Source organism: Giraffa tippelskirchi, chromosome X (genome assembly GCF_054371585.1).
Source record: "Giraffa tippelskirchi isolate mGirTip1 chromosome X, T2T-mGirTip1v1.2.pri, whole genome shotgun sequence".
Lineage (NCBI taxonomy): Eukaryota > Metazoa > Chordata > Mammalia > Artiodactyla > Giraffidae > Giraffa > Giraffa tippelskirchi.
Window position 1 is genome coordinate 132,825,318 of NC_137289.1, and position 27,911 is coordinate 132,853,228.

The 27,911-nt window shown below is 41.6% G+C and overlaps 1 protein-coding gene across 4 annotated transcripts in view; it reads left to right on the forward strand.

The window, feature by feature from the left end:
* Nucleotides 1-27,911, forward strand: part of PCYT1B (phosphate cytidylyltransferase 1B, choline) — a 123,950-nt gene that overhangs the window by 34,161 nt on the left and 61,878 nt on the right. For all 4 annotated transcript variants that reach the window (XR_014076239.1, XM_081567922.1, XM_081567921.1 and 1 more), the window contains exons 2-3: nucleotides 4,687-4,786; nucleotides 19,666-19,782. Coding sequence is in view for 3 of the 4 variants with exons in the window: in XM_081567922.1 (XP_081424048.1) it covers nucleotides 4,687-4,786; nucleotides 19,666-19,782 (217 nt within the window). In the remaining variant the exon portion in view is untranslated. The remainder of the gene's footprint in view (nucleotides 1-4,686; nucleotides 4,787-19,665; nucleotides 19,783-27,911) is intronic.

Sequence of the window (27,911 nt, forward strand, 5' to 3'; positions counted from 1 at the left end):
CTAAGGGGGCATAGTCTATCCTCTGATGATCTCTATCAGTCAAGAGGCTTAATTTTGATGACTTGTATGTTGAAGAGGGTAGAATTTTCCCTCACATATAAAATTACTAAAAATTTAATATGCCTGTTCAAACTAATACCTCCTCCCATTCTAAAAAGGCCACCCTTCATCTTGGAGGATTGCTGCCCCACAGCCAATTTTGTCTTTCCCTTTCTTATTTCCTCCCCTACCCCCTTATCTATCCTATAAACATCTGGCATCATATGAAACACATAGCATGTGCTAGTTAGTAAACACTCGACTATGTGATCTGGTGATTTGGAGTCTTAAGCTGAGGCTTGTTTATATGTAAGTAATCTGGCCTATTTCACTAAGTCTGGGTGAAAATGAAGTCCCACGCTCTTGTTTTTTCAATTGTTTGCTCCCCCCTCACTTTTCTAATTAGCGAGAAGTCCAGTATCTTGTTTTTGAGATCCCTTTGTCCTGATTCTCTTAGAATCCTAGTGTGTCCTCAGTTCAAAGGGAGCCCAAAAGTTCACCGAGTCTGAGGGATCTACCCCTGTTGTTGCTTCTTGCTGCCACTTGGTGTCACTGTTGAAGACGGGTCCTTAACAGTTCAGTGGAGGCGGTACCTGCCTCACAGGGTATAAATTAAATGAACTAATACATGTGATGGCATATAGATGGATACATGGCACTAGGTAGGCACTTGAAGGTTTGTATGTTATGTTATTGGGCCTCAGTTTTATGTCTCATGTAGGGCCTAGACCGGAGAATGCCTGGAACCATCCTAGCTCTGGCAAACGGTGAGAAATAGATGGGGGCCTGGGTGCCCTGCAGGCTGATATACAGCCTAGAGGCCAGGATGGACCAGTCAGGGTCCCTCTCGAGCCTCTGGCTGTCTTAATCCTGTTGTCCTGAGGTTGGTCTGCCATTTGTAGGTGGAGGGGACAACCTGATAGCATAGAATTTCTTCTCTAATTTTAATTATTTGTTTATTTTTGGATGTGCTGGGTCTTTGTTGCTGTGTATATTTTTTATCTCTAGTTGCTGCAAGCGAGGACTACTCTCTAGTTGCTATGCATGGGCTTCTTTGCAGTGGCTTCTCTTGTTGGGGAGCATGGGCTCTAGGGCACGTGGGCTTCAGTAATTGTGGCTCACAGACTCTAGAGCACAGGCTCAGTAGTTGTGGTGCACCGGCTTTGTCGCTCCATGGTGTATGGGATCTTCCTGGATCAGGGATTGAACCTGTATCTCCTGCATTGGCAGGTGAATTCTTTACCACTGAGTCACCAGGGAAGCCCTAGAGTTCCTTCTAAATCAAATGATTTGCTCTGACTCAGAGGAGGAGGTTCTGGGATGTTCAGACTGAAAAAACTGCCTCAGATGACAGGGCTGGTTGATGATAGCTGGTCCTTAACCAAAGTCTTCCTGAAAGTAGAGCTTGAATCTCAACCTAGGAAGTATCCTAGAGAACAAGCCTGTCTGTTGTTCATTTATTTTTACACTCTCCCCATTCTAAGCACAGTGCCTTGTACATAACAAGAAATACCCCTTCTCCATGTCAGCTACTGTTAATGGACCACTCACACGCTCAGAAGTACATTTAAGAACATCCTCTGCCTTCCATCTCTTTGCTTCATCTGTTTTCCTACTTCTAGGTCACAATAATTAAGAACAAAATGCACAGTGCACATAAACTTGTTTTCACCTTTGAGTAACTACTGTTGCTTTACAACTCTAATTACCAGATTTCACACCCTCTAAAATATATTGATACCTTTCCTGGAAAACAGCAACACCTTATATCTTTAATAAAGTTTGTGACTAGCACATGAAAGATCTCCAATTAGTAATTTATTTTAGATCATGTAAAAAAGATGCACTGGCCACATACATTGAAGGTTAATGAATCATTAATGTAAGTTAACCCCATTTGCCAATTCATTTGTCTATTTGGGTTGTGTCCTAAAAGTTCATTCATGAGTCAGTTTGCTTGTTTCAATGGGGAACTACACAATAGATATAATTAACCATAATATATAGTACTATATACTATGATATAGAACAGTAAACACTAATAGAAGCTAGAAGCACTAAAAATGGCTCCAAGTCATTGAGTACCAGGTCCTTCACATACCTAATCCCTATTTTTCACAACACCCCTATAAGATAAGATACCCATTTTACAGATAAAAGTGAGTTTCAACTAAGTTGAGGAGCTTCCTTTTAAGAACACACAAAGTCAGATACATTTCTTTTTAAAAAATATTTATTTGGCTGCACTAGATCTTGGTTGCATCACACAGGATCTTAGTTCCCTGACCAGGGCACCCTGCATTGGAAGCATGCAGCATGGAGTCTTAACCACCAGTGAAAGTGTTAGTCACTCAGTTGTGTCAGACTCTTTGCAACCCCATGGACTGTAGCCCACCAGGCTCCTCTGTCCATGGGATTTCCCATGCAAGTGGGTTGCCATGCCCTCCTCCAGGGGATCTTCCCCACCCAGGGATCAAACCTGGGTCTACCTGCATTGCAGGCATATCCCCAAAGTCAGATACATTTCTTGCCCCAAAGGCAGCTCCTGCTAAAGAGGCCATGACAGGCTACCCATGACCTCCCTCACTAGTCCTCCTCCCTTCACTAACTCCAGCCACTGGGCCCCAGGTGGCACCTGACTGAGTGCCAGCCAATCCTGGTTGTGGCCTGGTTTGAAAAGATGAACTTGGTCAAGTTGATCTTCCATTAGGATTTTGAATTGGGAAGCAGAAAGTGGGTAGGAGGAGGAGCTGGGACTGAAAGGCTCAACCCAAAGCCGTTGAAAGAAGGTTGGGGCAGGGAGGCTGAGGAAGCTGTAATGGGCCATATTCAAGCTGAAGTTTATGAGGGAGGAGAAGGCAAAGACTTGAATGTAGTGGAAGGAAACAGAGTAATCTGAGCGGGACAGAAAGAGGGACATGCAGAGAGCAGCCAGGTCAATATAGAGCTCTCTGAGGCCAGGTGCTGCCCCTTTCCTCCTTTCCCCCCACAGTTTGTGTGCCAGGATAGCTGTAAAGTAATCATTCATCTCTTGACTTAGCTGTAGTATCTGTTCCTTTCAACCAGGAGAGCCAAATTAGAACACAGAGGCTTTAAGTGCTAGAAAGGAGATTTGAACCCCTATTTTGTGGCTACAGAGCCTCTGCTCTCATCCTTGCACCTGTACCCCTTTGCTCTTTCACAAATCCTGCCCTGGTCCATCATGGCCTACAAGGTCTCCTTAATATATCTCAAAGGGAAGCAGTAAGAGACTCAAATTTCCCAAGTCCATGTCTCAAGTCTTGATTTGCTTTCAGAGCCCTGAATGGGAGGGTGGGGGTTAAGAAAGCCTCAGGCAACTGAGAGGTCTCCAGACAACTTTAGGGCAGGACTCCAGCTCCCAGGGAGAAAGGTGCAACAATGGGGAGAGGGTAGGGGCAGGTCAGTGGAGCATGGGGCTCCCTCCAGAATGGGGACTGGTCTTATCTGTGCTTCTACCTCCAGTTCTAAGATGGCACCTGACATGTGTATAAGTGAACGAGTGAATGAATGGCAGTCTCACAGCCCCCTTCACATGTATGAATCATTCTTTAGTCTTCCTAAGTTGAGGAACACCTGTGTCTGTCTCTAAGAAATAATTCATGCAGCAATATGAGTAACATTCACAGTGACTCGTCACCTTCAGCTTTAAAAATACTGAAGATGAGGTAGCGATGACCATGGTAAGGACGTAGTTCAAAGACGACAGATGGATTCTGGATTGCACTTGCCCCTTGTTTACAGAAATACGGCTCACTTTGTCTTCCTCTGTCTAGAGAGAGTGAGGTTTTCATTTTAAGAGGCTGACTCAAAAATGCAGAGCCACTTCCTGGGCAGGCTTCCAAGTGACTACATCTCTCTGACAGCGCTCCCCAGAGCCCCAGCCTGAGCTGCCTGGGGCGGGGCCTCCAGCCGTTGGTGGCTGTTGGAACGACCAGAGAGGAGCAGTTATCTGCAGCCCGCCAGAAATGCTGGGCTTTTAGGCCCTCCCCGGGCACAGAGAACCGCTTGGGCCTTTGCGCTATAGAGACGTCAGAGTTTGTGATTGGCCAGGCCGCTGTGTGTGAAATACAGATGTCTGCCACACTTCTGACCATGGCATTCCTTCCAGCCGAGTACCCCCGGGTGTGGGTAAGTCTGAATGTTTGAAGTCTGCCCTGGTTGTTTGTGAAATGCTCCAAGCTGAGCATTGTGCCTTTCCAGAGGGCATGACTTGGCATGTTCCTTAATCCTGCTAAAGCCTCAGTTTCCTTTTCTGTGATGCAGAGATGATATCGTCCTGTGCTGTAGAAGGACAGAATGCCTATAGGAGGAGAGCAGTGTCTAGCCATCGTAGGGTGTTGCAGGGCCTGGGGGAGAGACCATGTCCAGAGCACCACGTCTGGTACCTGGCAGATAGTACATGCTGGAGAGCTTATTGCTGAAGCATCAGTCAGAAAAAACAAAAGCCTTCATGAACAATATCCCTGTTTTTCTTTCTAACAGTATGATATTTCTCTGAAAGACTGAGTGGATATCTTCTACTTAATCATCCACATGTGGCCAACAGAAATAAAACTTCAGGGGAAGTCAGTGCCAAAGCCAAGGCTGTCAGACTAAACTTACTCCCTTTCTCTTTTTTCCTTCTAGACCCTGACTGCACCTGCCCCATTTGCAGATGAAACCAGTTGTCAGTGCCAAGCACCCCATGAGAAACTGACCATTGCTCAAGCCCGCTTAGGGACACCAGGTGAGGCTGTACTACTTATTCTCTGGACGGGCCCTGTCCTGACATCTCAAGTGGCAGAAAGGCCCATCATTATGTGAGCAGCTCTCGCTTCAAATTGGAGACATGCATCTAGAGGTGATCGCACAAGGTGGGAAGGGTAAACGCCGATGGCGATCAACTGGACCAAGCAAAGTAGCCAAGGAAAAGATGTTGCAGGACCCTGGAGTTGGAGCCCCAGCTCTCTTCTTTACTTTCTCCTGCCTGGGCGAGTCATGAGAACAGCCTGAATCTGTTTCCTCATGTGCAAACAGGGCCAGGATTCCTAAGCAGGCTTTTTATGACAACTAGATTGCGTTAAACATACCATTGCATTTTTTTAAAACTGTGAAGTCATAGACAAACCTATGGTACTGTAATTATTATCATTCTTAAAAGTCTGTGTTTTAAAATTTCTCCAAGTGTGCCCTGGCTCTGCTCTAGGAATTTACCATTCATTCCTTTAGCCCCTACCAGAGATGGCGAGGGAAGAGATGTAAAAAGAACTGTAAGGTGCTATCTCTGTTTCCTAAGAGTGTTCATTATAATTAAAGAGACAAGACAACTAGATAGGAAATAAAAACCCACCAGCAGCTTGCATGCATGTGCTTAGGGGTTAAATCCTGCAGCACAAATGATAGCTGACAGTTTTGAGAAGGGCAGATTCATTTGGCTTCAAGCAGTCAGGCAAGACCTAATCCCAGACCTGAGCTGATCTTTTGGAAAAAGTACGATGGGTTCTTTGTGGGCAGAAAATGGAAGGATATTGTGGGCGTGAGATAGGAATAGCGAAAGCACAATGATAGGGAGTGAGTGAGTGGCATTCCTGTCGATTGGGATGGAGTGAAAAATAAGACTAGACCAGCAGGTGAGCCTTGAGCCATTTGAGATGGCATAATTATATGGTTTCCACTCGCCAGCCGAAAAAACAAACATCCCAAATGTAATAGAGTCCATGGGACAAAGGACAGTTTGCTTAACAGCAGCAGATATTTATTAAGTACTTATTGTACACTAAGTTCTTTATCTTTATTGTCATTTCACTATCACAACCCTATGTGGTTGATACTTTTAGTATTTCACAGGTGAGGAAGTGAAGGCTTTAGACCAGGGGTCCCCAGCCTCCAGGATCTAGTGCCTGATGATCTGAGGTGGAGCTGATGTAATAATGATAGAAATAAAGTGCACAATAAATGTAATGCACTTGAATCATCCCCAAATCAGTCCATGGAAAAATTGTCTCCCACAAAACCCGTTCCTGGTGCCAAAAAGTTTGGGGACCACTACTTTAGAGAAGCTGTGAATCTGCAGAAGATCATTTAGCTAGTAAGTGGCAGTGTTTCTCACATTTGAGTCTGTCTCAGAATAACCCAGAGGGCTTATTAAAACACAGGTGGCTGGGCCTTACCCCCTGATTCAGTCCAACTGGGGTGAGACCCAAGAATGTGCGTCTCTAAGAAGTTCCCAGGTGAGGCTGCTGCTGGGGAACCACGCTTTGAGAGCCACTGGTAAGTGCTAAAGCTGGGATTGGATCTCAAACCTGTTTATGCTCAAGCTTGATCTGTTGGCCATGACACTCTGCTGGCCCTTTAAGAAGAGCTTCGAGGGAGTGAAGTGAGGAGCAGAGCAGGCAGTTAGAGGGCTTTGTAGTGACTTCTTTGTTTAAATTTACTTATTTATTTTTGGCCACACTGGGTCTTTGTTGCTGTGTGGGCTTTCCCTAGTTATGGTGAGTGGGGCTGCTCTCTAGTTGTGGCACACAGGCGCAGTAGTTGTGGCACACAGGCTTAGTTGCCCTGTGGCACGTGGGATCTTAGTTCTGGGACCAGGGATTGAACCCACGTTACCTGTGTTGACAGGCGGATTCTTAACCACTGGATCACCAAGGAAGTCCTTATAATGACTTCTTGTGAAAATTTAGGCAAGAAAAGCCTTGAGGAGATAGTGCAGAGCAGCTAAACCAGTGTGCAAAGAAACACCTGGTAAGTTTGTAAGCAGCAGAGGTTTTGCTCACTCTCCCAGACTCCTAAATCTAGGATGGTGCCCAGGCATCTGCATTTTTAACAAATAGCCCAGGGGATTCTGAAGTTGCTAACCTATAGATCATGGCCTGAGAAATGCTGACGCAGCAATAAATCTAAAAGGTGGAATGAAAGTCCAGGTGGTTATGAAGAGAACAGACTTGACTTCAAGTTAAAGGATGAGCTTTAGGCCCGAGCAGAAAAGGATCCTACTTTTCTAAGGGAGAGGAAAGGGGATTCGAACTTGCTCTCCATCTGCTAGGTGCTGTGCCCTGTGTGTACTCTAATTTTTGCAAAAACTGGTTAAGGTGGGTATTTTTGTGCCCTCTCGGCTGACAAGGCAGGTGACACTTGGAGAACTGGAAAGTAACTTGTCAAATGTCCTAGCTGACTGGTAGAGCTGGGATTCGATCTCAAGTCCCTTTCACCTCCTACCCCTGCTTTGTCCACCACGATGGGCTGCCCTGTGGAGCATGCACCATGGCAGCCCGTGGAGCTCAGTGAGAACATGCTCAGACTTTGAACTGGAGGCTGGCGAGTGTGTGAACAAGACAGAAGCTACGATCTTCTGTAGTGAGAGGGCCATCTCCGTGCCCACTGCTGTTTTACCAGTACCTGGAGAAGTACTGTATGCTCAGTAAATACTTTGTGAATGAATGAATGAACAAATGAAAGATTGGGACAAGAAAAGGAGCTTATCAGTTGGAAATAGAATCAGAGAGAGTTTGACCTGCTGTAGGTTGATTGAGTAAGACTGAGCACCTGTAGGCTAACTGCCAAGTGTTTGTTTGTTTGTTGTTGTTGTTTTAATAATTTATTTATTTTAGTTTTGGTGGCACTGAGTCGTTGTTGCTGCACTCGGGCTTTCTCTGGTTGTGGTGAGCGGGGCTGCTCTTAGTTGCAGTGCACGGGCTTCTCATTGCAGTGGCTTCTCTTGTTGCAGAACATGGGCTCTAGGGCATGTGAGCTCAGTAGTTGGGGCTCACGGGCTCTAGAGCACAGGTTCAGTAGTGGTGGCACACAGGCTTAGTTGCTTCATGGAATGTGGGATCTTCCTGGACCAGGGATTGGACTTGTGTTTCCTGCATTGGCAGGAGGATTCTTACCCACTGTACCACCAGGGAAGTCCCGCCAAGAGGTTTAAAGCCTGAGAATCAAGCTAGAATTGGATGGTGCATTTTTAAATAGCTGTACGGTGGGCTCTGTGGTACACAGGTCATTAGAGGAGGGATGAGATGGAGCAAAGGTGAACTACTACTCTCAGAAATTCTCCCCTTTTATCTCAGGTGACCATACTGGGAAGTCATCCAGGAGAATTTGTGATGTTTGGTGGGCATCTGGCCAAGGGAACTTCTGTTAGAAAATCCTTTATTTAGAGCATCTTTAAATTTTTTTTTTTTAAATTTTTTTGGCTGTGCTGGGTCTTCGTTGATATGCACAGGTTTTTCTCTAGTTGCATAAAGTGGGGGCTACCCTGTAGTTGCAATGTGTGAGCTTCTCATTGTGGAGGCTTCTCTTGTAGCATAGCACAGACTCTAGGGCATGTGGGCTTCAGGAGTTGTGGCCTGTGGACTCAGTAGTTGTGGCTCTCGGGCTCTAGAGCACAGGCTCAATAGTTCTGGCACATGGGCTTAGTTGCTCCGTGGCCTGTAGGATCTTCCTGGATCTGCAATTGAACCTGTGTCTCCTGCACTGGCAGGTGGATTCTTTACCACTGGACCACTGGGGAAGCCCTACTTAGAACTTTTAATATCAGTGTTAAAATGTGACAAGAAGTTAGTTCTTTGATTACTTACAAGGCACGTATTCGTCTTAGACCACACTCTGATAGTCACTGAGAGTGGTCCTCAAACTTTAGCTTGCTTAGAACCCCCTGAAAGCCTTGCTAAAATCCACTGCTGGGCCCCTCTCCCAGATTTCGGTCTGGGTGAGGCTCGAGTATTTGCATCTCTAACAAGTTCCTAGGTAATGCCTGTCCTGGGACTATACTGCTAGAACCACTGCTTAAGAGTAACTGTTGTTAGTGGTTGGAGCAAGTATTGTGGCGGTTATCTAAAGAATAGTTGTTGCATTGGATTGTTACTTAGTTGTTGCATTGGATTCTTACTTAGTTGTTGCATTGGACTGTTACTAGAGAAGCTCACAGAGTTTTTAAAATATCTTGCTATTTGACTATTGTTTAAGAAAACAAGAAAAACATCATTACCTTTTTGAAGTGTTTGGTAATTTTCAAGACTAGTAAGCACCCTTCTGTGGTGCTGTCTTGAACATCCCTTCAGAAAGAGAAAAGAGACCTGTATTGGGGGTTTACAGCATGTTTCAGGATTATAGTTGCAACTAAAGTCTTTCACTAACTCCTTCACTAGCCCATTTTATGACTTCATACGATCGCCTACTTTATGTTTCACAGGCTTAGGTCTACCCAAACAGGGGCTGGCGTATAAATTCTCAGAGAGGCTGCTCATAGCTTTTAGCTCCTGGACCTCATCTATGAGGTCAGAGGGTGAGGAACCTTAAGAGAAGGAGCACAGTAGAGCAGTTGGAACTAGCACATTAAAAAAAAAATTATTGAAGTATAGTTGATTTACAGTGTTGTGTAAGTTTTTTCTGTACAGCAAAGTGGCTCAGTTATACATACACATATATTCTTTTTTATATTCTTTTCCATTATGGTTTGTCACAGGGTATTAAATTTAGTTACCTGTGCAGTACAATAGGACCTTCTCATTTATCCATACTATATCTAACAGTTTGCCTCTGCTAATTTCAAACTCCCATTCCTTCCCTCCCCTACTCACTCCCCTTGGCAACCACAAGTCTGTTCTCTATATCTGTGAGTCTGTTTTTGTAGATGTGTTGATTTGTATTGTATTTTAGTTTCCACATTTAAGTGATATCACATGGTTTTTGTCTTTTTCTTTCTGACTTCCTTCACTTAGTATGATGATCTTCGGGTCCACCCGTGTTGCTGCAAATGGCATTGTTTGTTTGTTTTTTGATGGCATCTTTTTGATGGCTTTGATGGCATTTTTTTTTTTAAATGGCATCTTTTTGATGGCTTCATAGTATTCTATTGTATATATGTACCACATCTTCTTTGTCCATTTGTCTGTCACTGGGCATTTAGGTTGTTTCCATGTCTTGGCTATTGCAGATGGTGCTGCTATGAACATAGGGGTGTATGTATCTGTTTGAAATGCAATTTTATCTGGGTATGTGCCTAGGAGTGGGATTGCTGGATGATATAGCGACTCTATTTTTACTTTTTGGAGGAAGCTCCATATTGTTCTCTATAGTGGCTGCACCAGTTTACATTCCCATCTATGTAAAATGGTTCCCTTTCCTCCACACCTTTTCCACCATTTCTTATTTACAGACTTTTAAATGATGGCCATTCTGACTGGTGTGAGGTAATACCTCATTGTAGTTTTGATTTGCATTTCTTTAATAATTAGATATGTTAAGCCTCTTTTCATGTGGTTTTGGCTATCTGTATGTCTTCTTCAGAGAAATGTCTGTTTAGGTCTTCTGCTTATTTTTTGATTGGGTTATTTTTTGTTGTTGTTGAGTGGAACTGGCACCTTTAATCTTAGCTGAACTTGTCCAGCTGTGGAGCTATGACCCTCCAAGGTTTATTAGTACATATCCTGAGACAGAAAGAATCAGTCCTCTGCCTGGAGATAAAGGACAAGTCCAGATGATTGTTTCATAGGTTCCTTTTCAGTAAAGCCGACTAAGGGAAACTCAGTTCTGCTTTCTTACTTTCCTTCACAAAAAGGGAATTTGCATTGTTCTGTTCATATGGTGATATGTATGAAGCTTTCAAAATGCATGTTTCAAGAGCCACCTTATTTAATTTTGCCTTATTTTTGTGTCACCTGTACTATAATTTACTTAGTTTTTCTTTAGATGTACTCTTTTTTAACTTTAATGTATTTTATTTTATTTTTTTTGATTGATGCTTTTTTTTAAAAAAATAAATTTATTTATTTTAGTTGGGGGCTAATTACTTTACAATATTGTAATAGTTTTTGCCATACATTGACATGAATCAGCCATGGGTTTACGTGTGTTCCCCTTCCTGGACCCCCCACCCACCTCCCTCCCCATCCCATCCCTCTGGGTCATCCCATTGCCCCGGCCCTGAGCATTTGTCTCATGCATCGAACATGGAATGGTGTTCTGTTTCACATATGATAATATGCATGTTTCAATGCTATTCTCCCAGAACGTCCCACCCTCACCTTCTCCCTCAGAGTCCATAAGACTGTTCTATGCATCTGTGTCTCTTATTCTGTCTCGCATATAGGGTTATCGTTACCATCTTTCAAATTCCATATATATGCGTTAGTATACTGTATTGGTGTTTTTCTTTCTGGCTTACTTCACTCTGTATAATGGGCTCCAGTTTCATCCATCTCAATAGAACCGATTCAAATGTATTTTTTTTAATGGCTGAGTAATATTCCATTGTGTATATGTACCACAGCTTCCTTATCCATTCGTCTGCTGATGGACATCTAGGTTGCTTCCATGTCCTGGCTATTGTAAACAGTGCTGCGATGAACATTGGGGTACACGCGTCTCTTTCAATTCTGGTTTCCTTGGTGTGTATGCCCAGCAGTGGGATTGCTGGGTCATATGGCAGTTCTATTCCCAGTTTTTTAAGGAATCTCCACACTGTTCTCCATAGTGGCTGTACTAGTTTGCATTCCCACCAACAGTATAAGAGGGTTCCCTTTTCTCCACACCCTCTCCAGCATTTATTGCTTGTAGACTTTTGGATAGCAGCCATTCTGACTGGTGTGAAATGATACCTCATTGTGGTTTTGATTTGCATTTCTCTAATAATGAGTGATGTTGAGCATCTTTTCATGTGTTTGTTAGCCATCTGTATGTCTTCTTTGGAGAAATGTCTGTTTAGTTCTTTGGCCCATTTTTTGATTGGGTCATTTATTTTTCTGGAATTCAGCTGCAGAAGTTGCTTGTATATTTTTGAGATTAATTGTTTGTCTGTTGCTTCGTTTGCTATTATTTTCTCCCATTCTGAAGGCTGTCTTTTCACCTTGCTTATAGTTTCCTTTGTTGTGCAAAAGCCTCGAATAGCCAAAGCAATCTTGAGGAAGAAGAATGGAACTGGAGGAATCAACCTGCCTGACTTCAGGCTCTACTACAAAGCCACAGTCATCAAGACAGTATGGTGCAGGCACAAAGATAGAAATATAGATCAATGGAACAAAATAGAAAGCCCAGAGATAAACCCACGCACCTATGGACACCTTATCTTCGACAAAGGAGGCAAGAATATACAATGGAGAAAAGACAATCTCTTTAACAAGTGGTGCTGGGAAAACTGGTCCACCACTTGTAAAAGAATGAAACTAGAACACTTCCTAACACCATACACAAAAATAAACTCAAAATGGATTAAAGATCTAAACGTAAGACTAGAAACTATAAAACTCCTAGAGGAAAACATAGGCAAAACACTCTCCAACATAAATCACAGCAGGATCCTCCATGACTCACCTCCCAGAATATTGGAAATAAAACCAAAAATAAACAAATGGGACCTAATTAAAATTAAAAGCTTTTGCACAACAAAGGAAACTATAAGCAAGGTGAAAAGACAGCCTTCAGAATGGGAGAAAATAATGTATTTTAAAAAGCAAATATCGATCTTTATCATTGACTGAAAGTAGCATCACTGCCTATAAGTAGAAGAAAATGATAAAGTTTATATAAAACTATGTAAACTCTATAGGGACTTCCCTGGTGGTCCAGTGGTTAAGAACCTGCTTTGCACTATAGGGGATGCAGGTTCAATCCCTGGTCTGGGAACTAAGATCCCACATGCCAGGGAGCAATTAAACCCTCATGTCACAAATAGACCCAAGGCAGCCAAGATGAATAAATAAAAATAAACATTTTTAAAAAACTATGTAAACTTTATAAATAGGAAACTATTAGATTTTAAAAGTTTAATTTTTTGCCACTTTTTTGTACATCAGTTGTACATAAAAACAATACTAAAGATAATTACTAGGCATTCAGTAATAGTCTTATCTTTCTCTTTTTTAAAAAAGACTCCATATTGGCATGTAGTTTTCAAGGAGGCATCATGAGTTAGAAGAACATTTGAGTTTGGTTTGCACTCAAACTCTATCATATTATATATCACATTATCATATCTTAAGTCGGTTGTATGATGCTGGGTAAGCTCCTCAGCTTTACTGAGCTTTCATTTGTCCCTCTGTGAGAGAGGATAGTAAGTCCTTTCTCCCCTACCTGCTTCACAGAATTGATGGAAAGATTAAGTGAAATACATATGCTTTGTAAATACATGTGTACTTTAAAAAAATAATTTGTTTATTCGTTATGTTTATTATTTTTGGCTGCACTGGGTCTTTGTTGCTGCGCACAGGTTTTCTCTAGTTGTGGCGAGTGGGGGCTACTCTAGCTGTGGTGTGTGGGCTTTTCGTTGCAGTGGCTTCTCTTGTTGCGGAGCACAGGCTGCAGAGCTCACAGGCTTTAGTAGGCTTTGTGGTGCATGGGCTTAGTTGTCCTGTAACATGTGGAATCTTCCCAGACCGGGGATTGAATCCATGTTCCCTGCATTGACAGGCAGACTCTTAACCACTGGATCACCAGGGAAGTCCCCCAAATGTACTTTTAAGGCATTTGTTAACAAGCTCCTTTTAAAGAGCCATAAGAAAAAATGAATAATCACCCTTTTATTATTGCCTGAATCTGAAACAATATCAAGAAAACCCATAACATGCCCTGCAAAAATGTGAATTCACATGTAATGTAGTTGATGATTGCCTCCTATCTGGCCATATGGTATGTATATCTTTAACTTTTTAACCAACTGCCAAACTGCTTTCCAATGCATTTGTACCATTTTACATTCCCATCAGCAGTGTATGAGAGTTTCATTTGCTCTATATCCTCCCCAACACTTGGTATGGTCAATAATTTTTTAAATTTTTAGCTATTTTAATGAGTAGAAAGTAATATCTCAGGGTGACCTTAATTTGTATTTCCCTAATGACTAATGGGGTTGAGGATCTTTTCACGTCCTTATTTGCTATCCTCTATTTTCTTTGGCAAAATGGCTGTTGAAATTTTTTTGCTCTTTTAAAAAAGTTGTTTATCTTAGTATTGAGTTTTGAGGGTTCTTTATATATTCCAGATACAGGTCTCAAATACATATTTTCCAAATATTTTCTCCCGAAGACCTGCCTTTTCATATTTGTAAAAATGTCTTTTGAAGAATAAAGATTTTAAATAAGATTTAATATATAATTTTTTTTTTTGTTTTATACTGTGTCCTTTTTGGTTCCTGTTTAAGAAATTTTTTCCAAAGTCAAAGTCACTAAGGTTTTTTTCTTTTTTCTTCTAGAAGTTTTATTTATTTTTTTTAAAAAATTGGAACATAATTGCTTTACAATGTTGTATTAGTTTCTGCTGTACAACAAAGTGAATCAGCTATAGGTATACATATATCCCCAATATATATATGGACTGCAGCACACCAGGTCTCCCTGTCCATCACCAACTCCCCGAGTTTACCCAAACTCATGTCCATTGAGTTGGTGATGCCATCCAACCATCTCATCCTCTGTCGTCCCCTTCTCTTCCCGCCTTCAATATTTCCCAGCATCAGGGTCTTTTCCAATGAGTCAGGTGGCTCTTCGCATCAGGTGGCCAAAGTTTCAACTTCAGCATCAGTCCTTCCAATGAACACTCAGGACTGATCTCCTTTAGGATGGACTGGTTGGATCTCCTTGCAGTCCAAGGGACTTGAAAGAGTCTTCTCCAATACCACAGTTCAAAAGCATCAATTCTTCTGCACTCAGCTTTCTTTATAGTCCAACTCTCACATCCATACATGACCACTGGAAAAACCATAGCCTTGACTAGATGGACCTTTGTTGGCAAAGTAATGTCTCTGCTTTTTAATATGCTGTCTAGGTTGGTCATAACATTTCTTTCAGGGAGCAAGCATCTTTTAATATCATGGCTACAGTCACCATCTGCAGTGATTTTGGAGCCCCCCCAAAAAGTCTCTCACTGTTTCCATTGTTTCCCCATCTATTTGCCATGAAGTGATGGGACTGGATGCCATGATCTTAGTTTTCTGAATGTTGAGTTTTAAGCCAGCTTTTTCACTCTCCTCTTTCACTTTCATCAAGAGGCTCTTTAGTTCTTCTTCGCTTCCTGCCATAAGGGTGGTGTCATCTGCATATCTGAAGTTATTGATATTTCTCCCAGCAATCTCGATTGCAGCTTATGCCTCCTCCAGTCCAGCATTTCTCATGATGTACTCTGCATATAAGTTAAATAAGCAGGGTGACAATATACAGCCTTGACGTACTCCTTTTCCTATTTGGAACCAGCCTGTTGTTCTGTGTCCAGTTCTAACTGTTGCTGTTGCTGATTCATGTCAATGTATGGCAAAAACCACTACAATATTGTAAAGTAATTAGCCTCCAATTAAAATAAATAAATTAAAAAAATAACTGTTGCTTCCTGACCTGCATACAGATTTCTCAAGAGGCAGGTCAGGTGGTCTGGTATTCCCATCTCTTGAAGTATTTTCCACGGTTTGTTGTGATCCACACAATCAAAGGCTTTGGTGTAGTCAATAAAGCAGCAGTAAGTAGATGTTTTTCTGGAACTGTCTTGCTTTTTCGATGATCCAGTGGATATTAATATATGATATTTATTTTTCTCTTTCTAACTTCACTCTGTATGACAGAGACTCTAGGTTTATCCACATCAATACAAATGACCCAATTTTGTTCTTTTTTATGGCTGAATGATATTCCATTATATATATGTACCACATCTTCTTTATCCATTCACCTGTCAATGGACATCTAGGTTGCTTCCATGTCCTGGCTATTGTAAATAGTGCTGCAGTGAACATTGGGGTACATGTATCTTTTTGGTTTTCTCAAGTCTTCTAGAAATTTTATAGTTTTAGCTTTGCATTTAGGTTTATGGTCCATTTTTAGTTAATTTTTGTATGTGGTGTGAGATGTGTGTTAAGTACAGCCCTCTTTACTGTTCCCTTTATTTTAAGATGCTGAATAACTTACAGAAATTTGGAAAGTAAGATCCAGGTAGTTAAAGTAATCAGATTTTACCCACAGTACTCTACCGTGGTCATTATTTGTATCCATGATCTTCAAGAAAATATTCAGCATCATTTTGGTGTTACATGTAGTTTGTCATATTTATTAATAAATTATTTGAAACATGGCAGTTAATGAGTTGTATACAGATTTGCATTTTGCCAGAACATCACATTTATCTGATATACCTTGCCGTGGTCATTTAGGATAAACAGGAATTTACCTTAAGTAGTTTTTAAAAAGCATAATAATCTGTAGGCAGGAAATCTATACTGCCATTGTATTCAGTTTGTATGATATTTAATATATTACCACAGATCTAGTGGCTTAAAACAATGCATATTCATTATGTCATAATTTCCATGGATAAGGAGTCTGAGCTTGGCTTAGCTGAGTCCTCTATTCAGAGATTCACAAGGCTGCCTTCAAAGTGTCACTCGGCTCATTTCTCATCTGAAAGCTTGACTCACGATAGATCTGTATTCGAGCTCACTCAGGTTGTTGGCAGAATTTATTTCCTTGTAACTCTAAGACCAAGGGTCTAGCTTCTGGCTGGTTGTCGGCCAGAGACCACCCTCAGCTCCTAGAGGCCTGCAATTCCTTGCCACATGGCCCTCTGAAGTATGGCATCAGGCTTCTTCAAAGCCACCAAGAGAGAAAGATTGAGTCTGCTAGCAAAATGCAGTCTTATACACTGTAAAATAATTATGGGAGAGACATCTATCACCGGTGTCATATTTTCCTGGTTAGAAGCAAGGCATAGGTCCTACTCCCATTTCAAAGGGAGGGGATCGCACAGAGGCAAGAAGAGCATGAGGTGGGAGTCATTGGGAGCTACTTTAAGGTCTTTCCACCATGGCTGTGGAGAGACTTTTTGATCATTGCCAAACCTGTAGCTTCCTTGTCCTCAGATGCCTAAAAGGATGTCCAGAAAAACCTCCAACCAAAGATTAAAGCAAATGTATATGCCAATTAAGTTAAGCCACAGTCTATTAAAAATATTATGGAGAATTTTAAACATTCATGAAAGTAGAACAATATAATGAACCTTCATGTGTCCATCACCCATACTTAACAACCACCATCCTGTGGCCAGTCTTGCCTCATAAATTCTCCCCTCTTGAATTATTTGCAACAAAATCCCAGGCTTCATATCATTTCATCCATAAATATTTCTGTATAATGTCTTAAAAATAAGAGCTCTGGTTTTTTAAGATCTAATCACTATACCATTACCTCACCTAAAAAATTAACAGTAATTCTTTAATATAATCAAATATCTAGTGTTCCAATTTCCAGTTGTCTTTTCTTTTTTATTGGAGTCCAGTTACTTTACAATATTGTGTTAGTTTCTGCTGTATAGTGAAGTGAATCAGCTCTATGTATACATATATCCCTCCAGTTGTCTTATGTCATCATTTATTTATAGTTTGCTTGAACCCAAATCCAAATAATGTCTGTACATTACAATATGTTGAGATATTTTTAATATATTTTTTAATCTCTAAGATCCCCTCTTCATCTCTTTCTCTCAGATCAGGGTTTTGGTGTTTTTTTTTTTTTTGGTCCTGCAGAATTTCTTAGTCTGGCAATTGCTGACACACTATAATTCAAAAAAGTGAGCTTATTGCAAAATCAACTCCATAAATACTCTTCAAAGATCTACTAAATAGCCTAATTATATCATCATTCTTCACTTCACTTTTCTTTCCTCCCTGCTTCCTGAATTTATTTATCTTGATCACCTCTGAATCAATAACAAAAAGTTCTGCAAAACTGCCATCTGCTTTCCCTTGGGGTTTATATCTTAAAACAAATTTTCCTCAATTGAAATCAAATTGAATAAGAGCTTTGAAACCAAGGATCCCTCATTAGACAGTTTGTTATTTCAAAGTATTTTCTATTTACTGTGCCTTATTTAGAATACAGTATAATCCTGTGAAGGCAATCCTGTTTGCTCAAAATGGTGTATAATTGGGAATAATTGCAATTCCCTATCTGAAATAAAGTCTCTCAAGTTTTTTTATTGGAAAAATTTAATTTATTAGAAACATTGTACCATCTGAATGTATTAATGTAATGTTCCTTTCAATTTATGTTCTGAATTAATGAGGTTATAGTATGTCAAAAAATAATCACAATTTTAAATCTAAGGCTTGAGGATCATTCAACAGAAGTTTGCATTGATTTCTTTTTGAAAAATTTATAACATCAATATAATGTGGCTTTAAAAAGTTAGTAGGAATCTTAGGCTCATAAGCCAACCAACCAGCAATCCTTTCCCCATCTGCCTCACCTCTGATTCTTGTTCCCTGTAGATACCCAGCACTTGACAACCAACTTTCCAAATTGCGGTTGACATCTCTAATCCACTGTCATTGCCTTCATTGTTTCCTCTGTCCTTGGGGGATTATCCCTTTTTAATTCTTTCTCTGTAATTCTCGTGGTGTTTGAGAGGAAGTGGAGATGAGTTCAGTTGGCCATATTTAGCTTGTGAAAGTGAAGTGAAAGTTGCTCAGTTGTGCCCAACTCTTTGCAACATAGTCCATGGAATTCTCCAGGCCACAATACTGGAGTGGGTAGCCTTTCCCTTCTCCCGGGGATCTTCCCAACTCAGGGATCGAACCCAGGTCCCCCACATTGCAAGCAGATTCTTTACCAGCTGAGCTACAAGGGAAGCCCTTAGTTGGCTATATTTTCACTTTCTAGTTTTTTTGAGAGTCCAGAATGGTGTAAACATTGGCGCCCAGCCCCTCTACCTCCCTGTACCTCCCTTTTATTGGAAGTGCTGGGTCTTTGGGCTGGCTCAGCAAAAGTGTCATTCTGCACTTCTGAGCACAGTCACCTGACTCCCAGGAAGCTGTGGTGAAGTGTGTCCCTCTTCCTGAAGACATGGCACTTCCCAGAGCACTATATTTCCCACTGAGAGTCTCTGTCTGTCTTGACCTTTCTCCCTAGGGACAACGGTAGTATGGGTCACATCCCTCCATCCCTGAGCACCACACATGTAACTTTTGCTCCCTGACTCTCCTCTCTTTGGGGCATGTGCCCCCCCCCACTGCCCCATATCTTAGGATATCAAAGAGAATAGGGAGTGACCTTTGTGCAGTGGTAAATGCTTAACAACTGGCTCTCCAGAGGAAATTAAGCCCTGACTTGAACACTTGTCAATTTCTATGGTGTAAATACTCCTACCAAGGCTGAATTTCACTCTGTGATGGTGACTTGGAGGAGGTCCACAGCAGCGTCTTTGCCTTTGGGAATAAGACTTAGGGGTCTTTGGGACTGACAAACTCCAGGGTGAACTCGTTTGGCCTTTCATTGAGCTCCCCAGTCACTCCTACCTTGATATTCCTGCTGGCCTGACTCTGCCAACCCTTTGGTTATGCCTGGTCTGTCTAAATCTGCCAACTCAGCCACCTGAGACTCTACTCTGGGTTGAGACAATTCCCCAATGCTCTGCAGTTAAAAATGTGCATTCTGGGTCAATCTTAATTTTGTTATGTTTTTACTCTGCTTTGATGTCCTGAAAAGAACTTCTTGGTAAAATTAATTTCATGCACTAATATGCAACTGATGGTATGTAGACATTGTGTTTTCTCCAGGTAAACCTTCTTACAGTGTTGTACTGATGGAAGGATCAGGTGACTGGGATTCCTTATTCTGCAGTTCTGTTGATGATGTTTTCTTTCTTCCACAGTTGACAGGCCTGTGAGAGTATATGCAGATGGAATATTTGACCTCTTCCACTCAGGTCATGCAAGGGCACTTATGCAAGCGAAAACACTATTTCCCAACAGCTACTTGTTGGTAGGAGGTAAGAAGTGCATTTTCTTTTTGTCTAGAAAACTCTTATATAATGTGCTTCCTGAAAAGAACCCCTTTCAGACTTCTATCATTAAAACCTCCTATTGTTAATGCTCCCAATTCAGCCTATATTGGGTTCCTTGTTTACTGCCTGAAATGTAACATGAGATTTTAAAAAAACCATAGGGGAAATTATATCATGAGATTATAAACCGTTGATTCCTAGAGAAAGAGACTAATAATACCACCAAGTGTAACTGCTTCGTGTTTTACATTAATACCTTTCTTCTTATGTTTGAGGAATGTTCCAGTTCCTATTTCTGAAATTTCCTAGAGGGTTAGGAGAAAAGCAATATTATTCTGATTTCAAATCTTGGAGACTGGAAGAAACTCAGAATGATTAATGTTGAGCAAGGTCATTGTCTGTTTCTTTGGTGTGACCCACAGCACTTAGGACAGTGTTGTGCTAATGGTAGTGGCTTACAACAGTCCTGATTAATTGAATTTATGCACCATGTGTTAAAGAAATGGAGTTTTATATATGCAAGTAATCTTGGTTTACACTGAAGGAAGTGACTGAGTTCATAAGCTGTGGAGAGAGAGGGGTAATAAGACGTAGGTTGAAATTTTCTTCTTCCAAAAGGCCTACCGATTTCCATTTGTATAAAAGGAAAAGCGGCTGATCTGGGAGATCTGGGTCTCTTTGTAGCTTCTGGAAGCAGAATTTCCTTTTACCATGATCATTTTTTGTGGCATTACATGAACTAGACACCACCAACCCTTACACCTCTCCTGTGAGGGAGCAAGGTAATAGTAAGAGACTACATATCTGTTTTTTACAGTATTTTGTTGTCTTCCACAAGTTTAAAACTACTTTTTGAATATTTAGGAGGAATTATTTGCAGATTTTGCTGAACATAGTGACCATATGGTTCCTGAATAGAATTCTTTCCAGAAGGAAGAGATGGTAAGAGGCAGTGGTTACTGGACAGATCATGCAGAGGGAACCCAAGGTGGGCAGAGGACCCATCTCTGTTCATTCCCTTTATTTTGAGTGGAAAACCATTCCTTATGTGAGCACTACCACCTGGAGTCTGGTCCTGAGCTGCTGGTTCCTGGGGAGACCTTTGTAGTGGTTTGGCTTTGGCCATTTTGAAAAGTGAAAGTCACTCAGTCATGTCTGTCTCTTTGCAACCCCATGGACTATATAGTCCATGGAATTCTCCAGGCCAGAATACTGGAGTGGGTAGCCTTTCCCTTCTCCAGGGGATCTTCCAACCCAGGGATCGAACCCAGGTCTCCTACATTGCAGGTGGATTCTTTACCAGCTAAGCCACCAGGGAAGTCCAAGAATACTGGAGTAGGTAGCCTATCCCTTCTCCAGTGGATCTTCCTGACCCAGGAATGGAACTGGGGTCTCCTGCATTGCAGGCAGATTCTTTACCAACTGAGCTATGAGGGAAGCCCTTGGTCATTTTGGCAACCCAAATTTGGAAGTGGTTAGGTGTGGGTAACACTTAACAGGAACACTGCCCTAGCCCTGGATTAGCATATCAAAAATAAGTTCAAATGAAATAGGAGACTTTCAGTGCATTCTTGTAAGCTGGAGAAAGCAGTAAATTAACAACAGCAGGTCTCTAGGTTACTCAGCAGCAGTGGTTTCACTGATTTGCTGAATGATTCCTTCCCTTAACAACAATTTCTTGAGCTCCTACTGTGAGCCAGGCAGTCTTCTGTACACTGAGGATAAAGGACCATCAAAGCAGACTGTGTCCTCAGAGAACTTAGAGTCTGAAGGGGAGGCAGACACTGACCAGTAACCATCTGGAGGAAAGGTACTATGAAGAAATGTTACATAGGGTTAAGGGGAAAGGTGAGTGGCCAGGCAAGCAGGGATGTTTCTGGTGTGGGGGTCAGGTGAGGACCCTTTGAAGCACTGCCAATTGTGCAGAGACTTAAATGAAGTTAAGGGCACACAGAAGCCAGAGCACAGGACCTTCCTGGTGCAGTGATCTTCCCACCAGCCCAGATAAGAATGTTGGGACAAGTGGGGAAAATGTGGTGACTCCAACTAGGTGTGTTGTTTTATTGACTTGTTGTCTCTTAAGGAGGCTTTTCATAAAAGCACAGGTGATGTAGAACTGAGAGAAGTGAATAGGGACAGGAGTTCAAAGCCAAGAATTAAAGCAGAAGGGAAGGAGAACAACTGCGGAAGGAGCCACACAGTCGTTGCATAGCTCTCAAAAGCTAGAGTTGGTACTGCTCCCTGATGAAGCACCAGCTCTTGCTGCCCTGAGTTCTGTTGCAGAGGGTCGTTGCCTAAGCAGCATCAAGTAATGCAGTGACCGATGTCCCCTCTAGCAGATTTATTGGGTTGGCTAAAAAGTTCGTTTGGGTTTTAAGGAAGGTAGATACCTCCTCAATGGCTATTACATGGATTTTTCCGTGGAAGCCAAGGGGATGTTAAACTACTAAGACAACCATGGAGACCCGTATCTTTTGGTAGATGATAGGGGTGGGATGGGATGGTTTGGTATGGATGGCAAATGAAACAATAATACATGAAGCTGTAAAAATGTGTGTGGACGTCTGGCGACAGTGACAGAGTAAGAGTGAAAACCTCCAAGCAATGTCAACAATAATAAATAATTTCAGTATGTTATTTTCTCCAATGATTTATTATTAGCCTGTTTAAAATAACTGGAAATAATCATGAAGTATTTTGCAACCAATCGCCTACTAAAATTCAGTGTAAGCTTGTATTTCATGTGTCTCCACTAATTTAATTGTATTTGATTCCTAGTCTGTTAAACAGAATCTCCAGCCTCCTGTGTGTAGAACACAGCCTCCTGTGTTCTTCAGGGGTGGTATTGGAGCTCAAATGCCGAGTGGCATGGCTGTGGCAAATGCATTTTGGGGAATTGTGCATAAGAAAAAGAATAGTCTTCCTTCTATGTATATAGTAGTTGCCTTCCTCTAAAATTCAGCATTTTTTTAAAAAAAAATTTTATTTATTTATTTATTTTTGACCGCATTGGGTCTTAGTTGCATCTAGCAGGCTTCTCTCTAGTTGAGGCACACAGGCTCAGTAGTTGCGGTACACGGGCTTAGTTGCCCCACGGCACATGGGATCTTAGTTTCCCGGCCAGGGATCAAATTCATGCCCCTTGTGCTGACAGGTGGAGTCTTAACCAGTGGACCACCAGGAAAGTCCCTAAAATTCAGCATTTATCACAGCTGTTTAGTAATCCTTTGCAATTATTGTAAAACAAAGTTAGGGGCTAGATTCAAATAATTAAAAATAATTGTACAGAGACATTCAGAAATCTTACAGGATACTGGAAAATTCTCATGTGGGGCTGCTCCACACATAGGAAGATGTTTAGCATTGTTGGCACCGTGCCCACTAAATGCCAGTTGCTGCCTCCAATTATAGTGACAACTAAAGATGCCCCACAAATTTCCAAAAATGCATCATAGGGGATGATGAAGCCTTTGTTGAAAACCATTGTCTTAGACTAAGAGTCCTCACTCTGCGTTCCCCAGAATGCCAAAAAGAATTTTGAAAAACCATATACCTTCTTTTGGTTTTTCCAGTAGTCATGTATGGATGTGAGAGTTGGACCATAAAGAAAGCTGAACACCAAAGAATTGATGCTTTTGAACTGTGGTGTTGGAGAAGACTCTTGAGAGTCCCTTGGACTGCAAGGAGATCCAACCAGTCCATTCTAAAGGAAATCAGTCCTGAATATTCATTGGAGGGACTGATGCTGAAGCTGAAACTCCAATACTTTGGCCACCTCATGCGAAGAACTGACTCATTGGAAAAGACCCTGATGCTGGGAAAGTTTGAAAGCAGGAGCAAAAGGGGACGACAGAGGATGAGAGGGTTGGATGGCATCACAGACTCCATGGACATGAGTTTGAGCAAACTCCGGGAGTTAGTGATGGACAGGGAAGTCTGGCATGCTGCAGTCCATGGGGTCGCAAAGAGTCAGACACGACTGAGCAACTGAATTGAACTGATACACCTTCTTATAAATTTTTAAGTTGACATCTAAAATTTTCCATCCTAAGTTTAAATAGTTATATAATGTGTAATTTCAGGAATATTATAAATATTAACATTTTCAAAACTTAACAAACTTTAAGGAAAATTTTTTGTTCACAGCAAAATTGGCAGAAAGTAAAAAGATTTACACTCATACACAGCCTCCTCATTATCAACATCCTGCAGCAGTGTAGTACATTTTTTATAGTCCATGAAGCTACACTGACACATTATTATCACCCAAAGTCCATAGTTTAATACATTAGAGTTGACTCTTGATATTTTACATTCTCTTGTTGTTGTTCAGTTGCTAAGTGGTGTCCAACCCTTTTCAACCCCCCATGGACTGCAGCACACCAGCCTTCCCTGTCTTCCACTGTCTCCTGGAGTGTGCTCAAATTCATGTTCTTTGAGCTAATGATGTTATCTAACCATCTCATCCTCTGTCAACCCCTTCTCCTCCTGCTTTCAATCTTGCCCAGCATCAGGGCCTTTTCCAATGAGTCAGCTCTTTGCATTGGGTGGCCAGCGTATTGGAGCTTCAGCTTCATCATCAGTCCTTCCAATGAATATTGAGGACTGATTTTCTTTAGGATTGACTGGTTGGATCTCCTTGCAGTCCAAGGGACTCTCAAGAGGGTCTTGGGACTTTCAAGGGACTCTTCAGCACCACAATTCAAAAGCATCAATTCTTTGGCGCTCAGCTTTCTTTACGGTCCAACTCTCATATCCGTATATGACACCTGGAAACACCATAGCTTTGACTGTATGAACCTTTGCCGACAAAGTGATGTCTCTGCTTTTTAATATGCTATCTAGATTCGTCATAGCTTTCCTTCAAAGTAGCAAGTGTCTTTTAATTTCATGGCTGCAGTCACCATCCATGGTGATTTTGGAGCCCAAGAAAATAAAATGTTACTGCTTCCACTTTTTTTTTTATTTGCCATGAATGATCTAACTGGATTCCATGATCTTAGTTTTTGAATGCTGAGATTTAAGCCAGTTTTTTCACTCTCCTCTTTCACCCTCATCAAGAGGCTCTTTAGTTCCTCCTCATTTCTGCCATTAGAGTGTTATCATCTGCAAATCTGAGGTTGTTGATATTTCTCTGAGAAATCTTGATTTGAGCTTGTGATTCATTCATGCCAGCCCTGCATTTTGCATGATGTACTCTGCATAGAAGTTAATTAAGCAGGGTGACAACATACAGCCTTTTTGAACACCTTTCCCAATTTTGAACCAGTCAGTTGTTCCATGTAAGGTTCTGTTGCTTCTTGACCTGAATACAGGTTTCTCAGGAGACATGTAAGGTGGTCTGGTATTTCTATCTCTTTAAGAATTTTCCACAGTTTGTTATGATCCACACAGTCAAAGGCTGTAGTGTAGTCAATGAAACAGAAGTAGATGTTTTTCTGGAATTTCCTTGCTTTCTCTGTGATCCAACCAATGTTGGCATTTTGATCTCTGGTTCTTCTGCCTTTTCAAAATCCAGCTTGTACATCTGGAAGTGCTTGGTTCACATACTGCTGAAGCCTAGCTTGAAGCATTTCGAGCAAAACCTTACTAGCATGGGAAATGAGTGCAATTGTCCAGTAGTTTGAACATTCTTTGGCACTGTCCTTCATTGAGATTGAAATGAAAATTGACCTTTTTCAGTTCTGTGGCCACTGTTGAGTTTTTCAAATTTGCTGGCATACTAAATGCAGCACTTTAATAGTATCATCTTTTAGGATTAGAAATAGCTCAGCTAGCATTCCATCACCTCCACTAGCTTTGTTAATAGTAATGTTTTCTAAGGCCCACTTGTCTTCACACTCCAGAATGTCTGGCTCTAGGTGAGTGACCACACCATTGGGTTATCTGGTCATTAAGACTTTTTTGGTACAGTTCTTCTGTGTATTCTTGCCACCTCTTCTTAATCTCTTCTGCTTCTGTTAGGTCCTTACCATTTCTTTCCTTTATCATGCCCATCCTTGCATGTAATGTTCCCTTGATATCCCCAATTTCCTTGAAGAGATCTCTAGTCTTTCCCATTCTACTGTTTTTCTCTACTACTTTGCATTGTTCACTTAAGAAGGCCCTCTTATCTCTCCTTGGTATACTCTGGAACTCTGCATTCAGCTGGGTATATCTTTCCCTTTTTCCTTTGCTTTTCATTTCTCTTCTTTCCTCAGCTATTTGTAAAGCCTCCTCTGACAACCACTTTGCCTTCTTACATTTCTTTTTCTTTGAGATGATTAAGGTCACTTCTTCCTGTACAGTGTTATGAACTTCTATCTATAGTTCTTCAGGCACTCTGTCTACCAGATCTAATCTCTTGAATCCATGCATCACCTCCATTGTATAATCATAAGGGATTTGATTTAGGTCATATCAGAATGACCTAGTGGTTTTCCCTGCTTTCATCAACTAAAGTACAAGCTAGGAGTCATCAATCAGGGCAAAGTACAAGCTAGGAGTCAGCCAGTCAGGGCAGTGTACAGGCTTGGAGTAAGGCAATCAGAGCAAAGTACTGGCTAGCAGTCAGCCAATCAGAGCAAATACAGGCCTAGAGTCAGCCAGTCAGGGAGTAGTAGAGGCTAGGAGTCAGACATTCAGGGCAAAGTGCATGCTAGGAGTCAGCCAAAATCAGGGCAAAATACAGCCTGTTGTTGTTTTTCATTGGCTAAGTCATGTCTGACTTTTAGCAACCCCATGGACTGCAGCAGGCCTGGCTTCCCTATCATCGATTCTCTTCCAGAGTTTGCTCATATTTGTGTCCCTTGTGTGGGTGATGCTATCTAACCATCTCATCCTCTGCTGCCCAGTTCTCCTTTTGCCTTCAGTCTTGCCCAGCATAAAGGCCTTTTCCAGTGAGTTGGCTCTTCGCATCAGGTGGCTAAAGTATTAGAGCTTCAGCATCAGTCCTTCCAATGCATATTCAGGGTTGATTTCCTTTAGGATTGACTGGCTTGATCTCCTTGAAGTCCAAGGGACTCTCAAGAGTCTTCTCCAACTCCATAGTTCAAAAGCATCGATTCTTCGGCACTTAACCTTCTTTATGGTCCAACACTTACTTCCATACATGACTCCTGGAAACACCATAGCTTTAACTGTACATACCTTTGTTGGCAAAGTGGTGCTTTGCTTTTTAATATGCTGTCTAGGGTTATCATAGCTTTCCTTCCAAGGAGCAAGCATCTTTTGATTTCATGTCTGCAGTCACCATCCTCAGTAACTTTGCAGCCCAAAAACACAAAATCTGTCACTGTTTCCACTTTTTTCCCCTTCTGTTTGCCATGAAGTAATTGAACTGGATGCCATGATCTTAATTTTTTGAATATTGAGTTTCAAGCCACGTTTTTCACTCTCCTCTTTCATCCCCATCAAGAGGCTCTTCAGTTCTTCTTCACTTTCTGCCATTAGAGTGGTATTGTCTGCTTATCTGAGGTTGTTGGTATTTACATTCTTTGGGTTTGGATAAATATATTATGACATATATCCACCATTGTGGATATTACGTATATCCACTGTAAAAACAGTTGCAGTGCCTGAAAAATGGTGTGTACTCTGTCTATTCATCTATCTCCCACTCAACCCCTGATCTTTTTACTGTCTCCATCAGTTCAGTTCAGTCACTCAGTCGTGTCCGACTCTTTGTGACGCCATGGACTGCAGCACGACAGGCTTCCCTGTCCGTCACCAACTCCCAGAGTCTACCTAAACTCACGTCTATTGAGTCAGTGATGTCATCCAACCATCTCATCCTCTGTCATCCCCTACTGTTCCCACCTTCAATCTTTCCCAGCATCAGGGTCTTTCCAATGAGTCAGCTCTTCACATCAGGTGGCCATAGTGTTGGAGTTTCAGCTTCAGCATCAGTCCTTCCAATGAACACCCAGGACTGATCTCCTTTAGGATGGACTGGTTGGATCTCCTTGCAGTCCAAGGGACTCTCAAGAGTCTTCTCCAACACCGCAGTTCAAAAGCATCAATTATTTGGTGCTCAGCTTTCTTTATAGTCCAACTCTCACATCCATACATGACTACTGGAAAAACCATAGCCTTGACTAGACGGACCTTTGTTGGCAAAGTAATGTCTCTGCTTT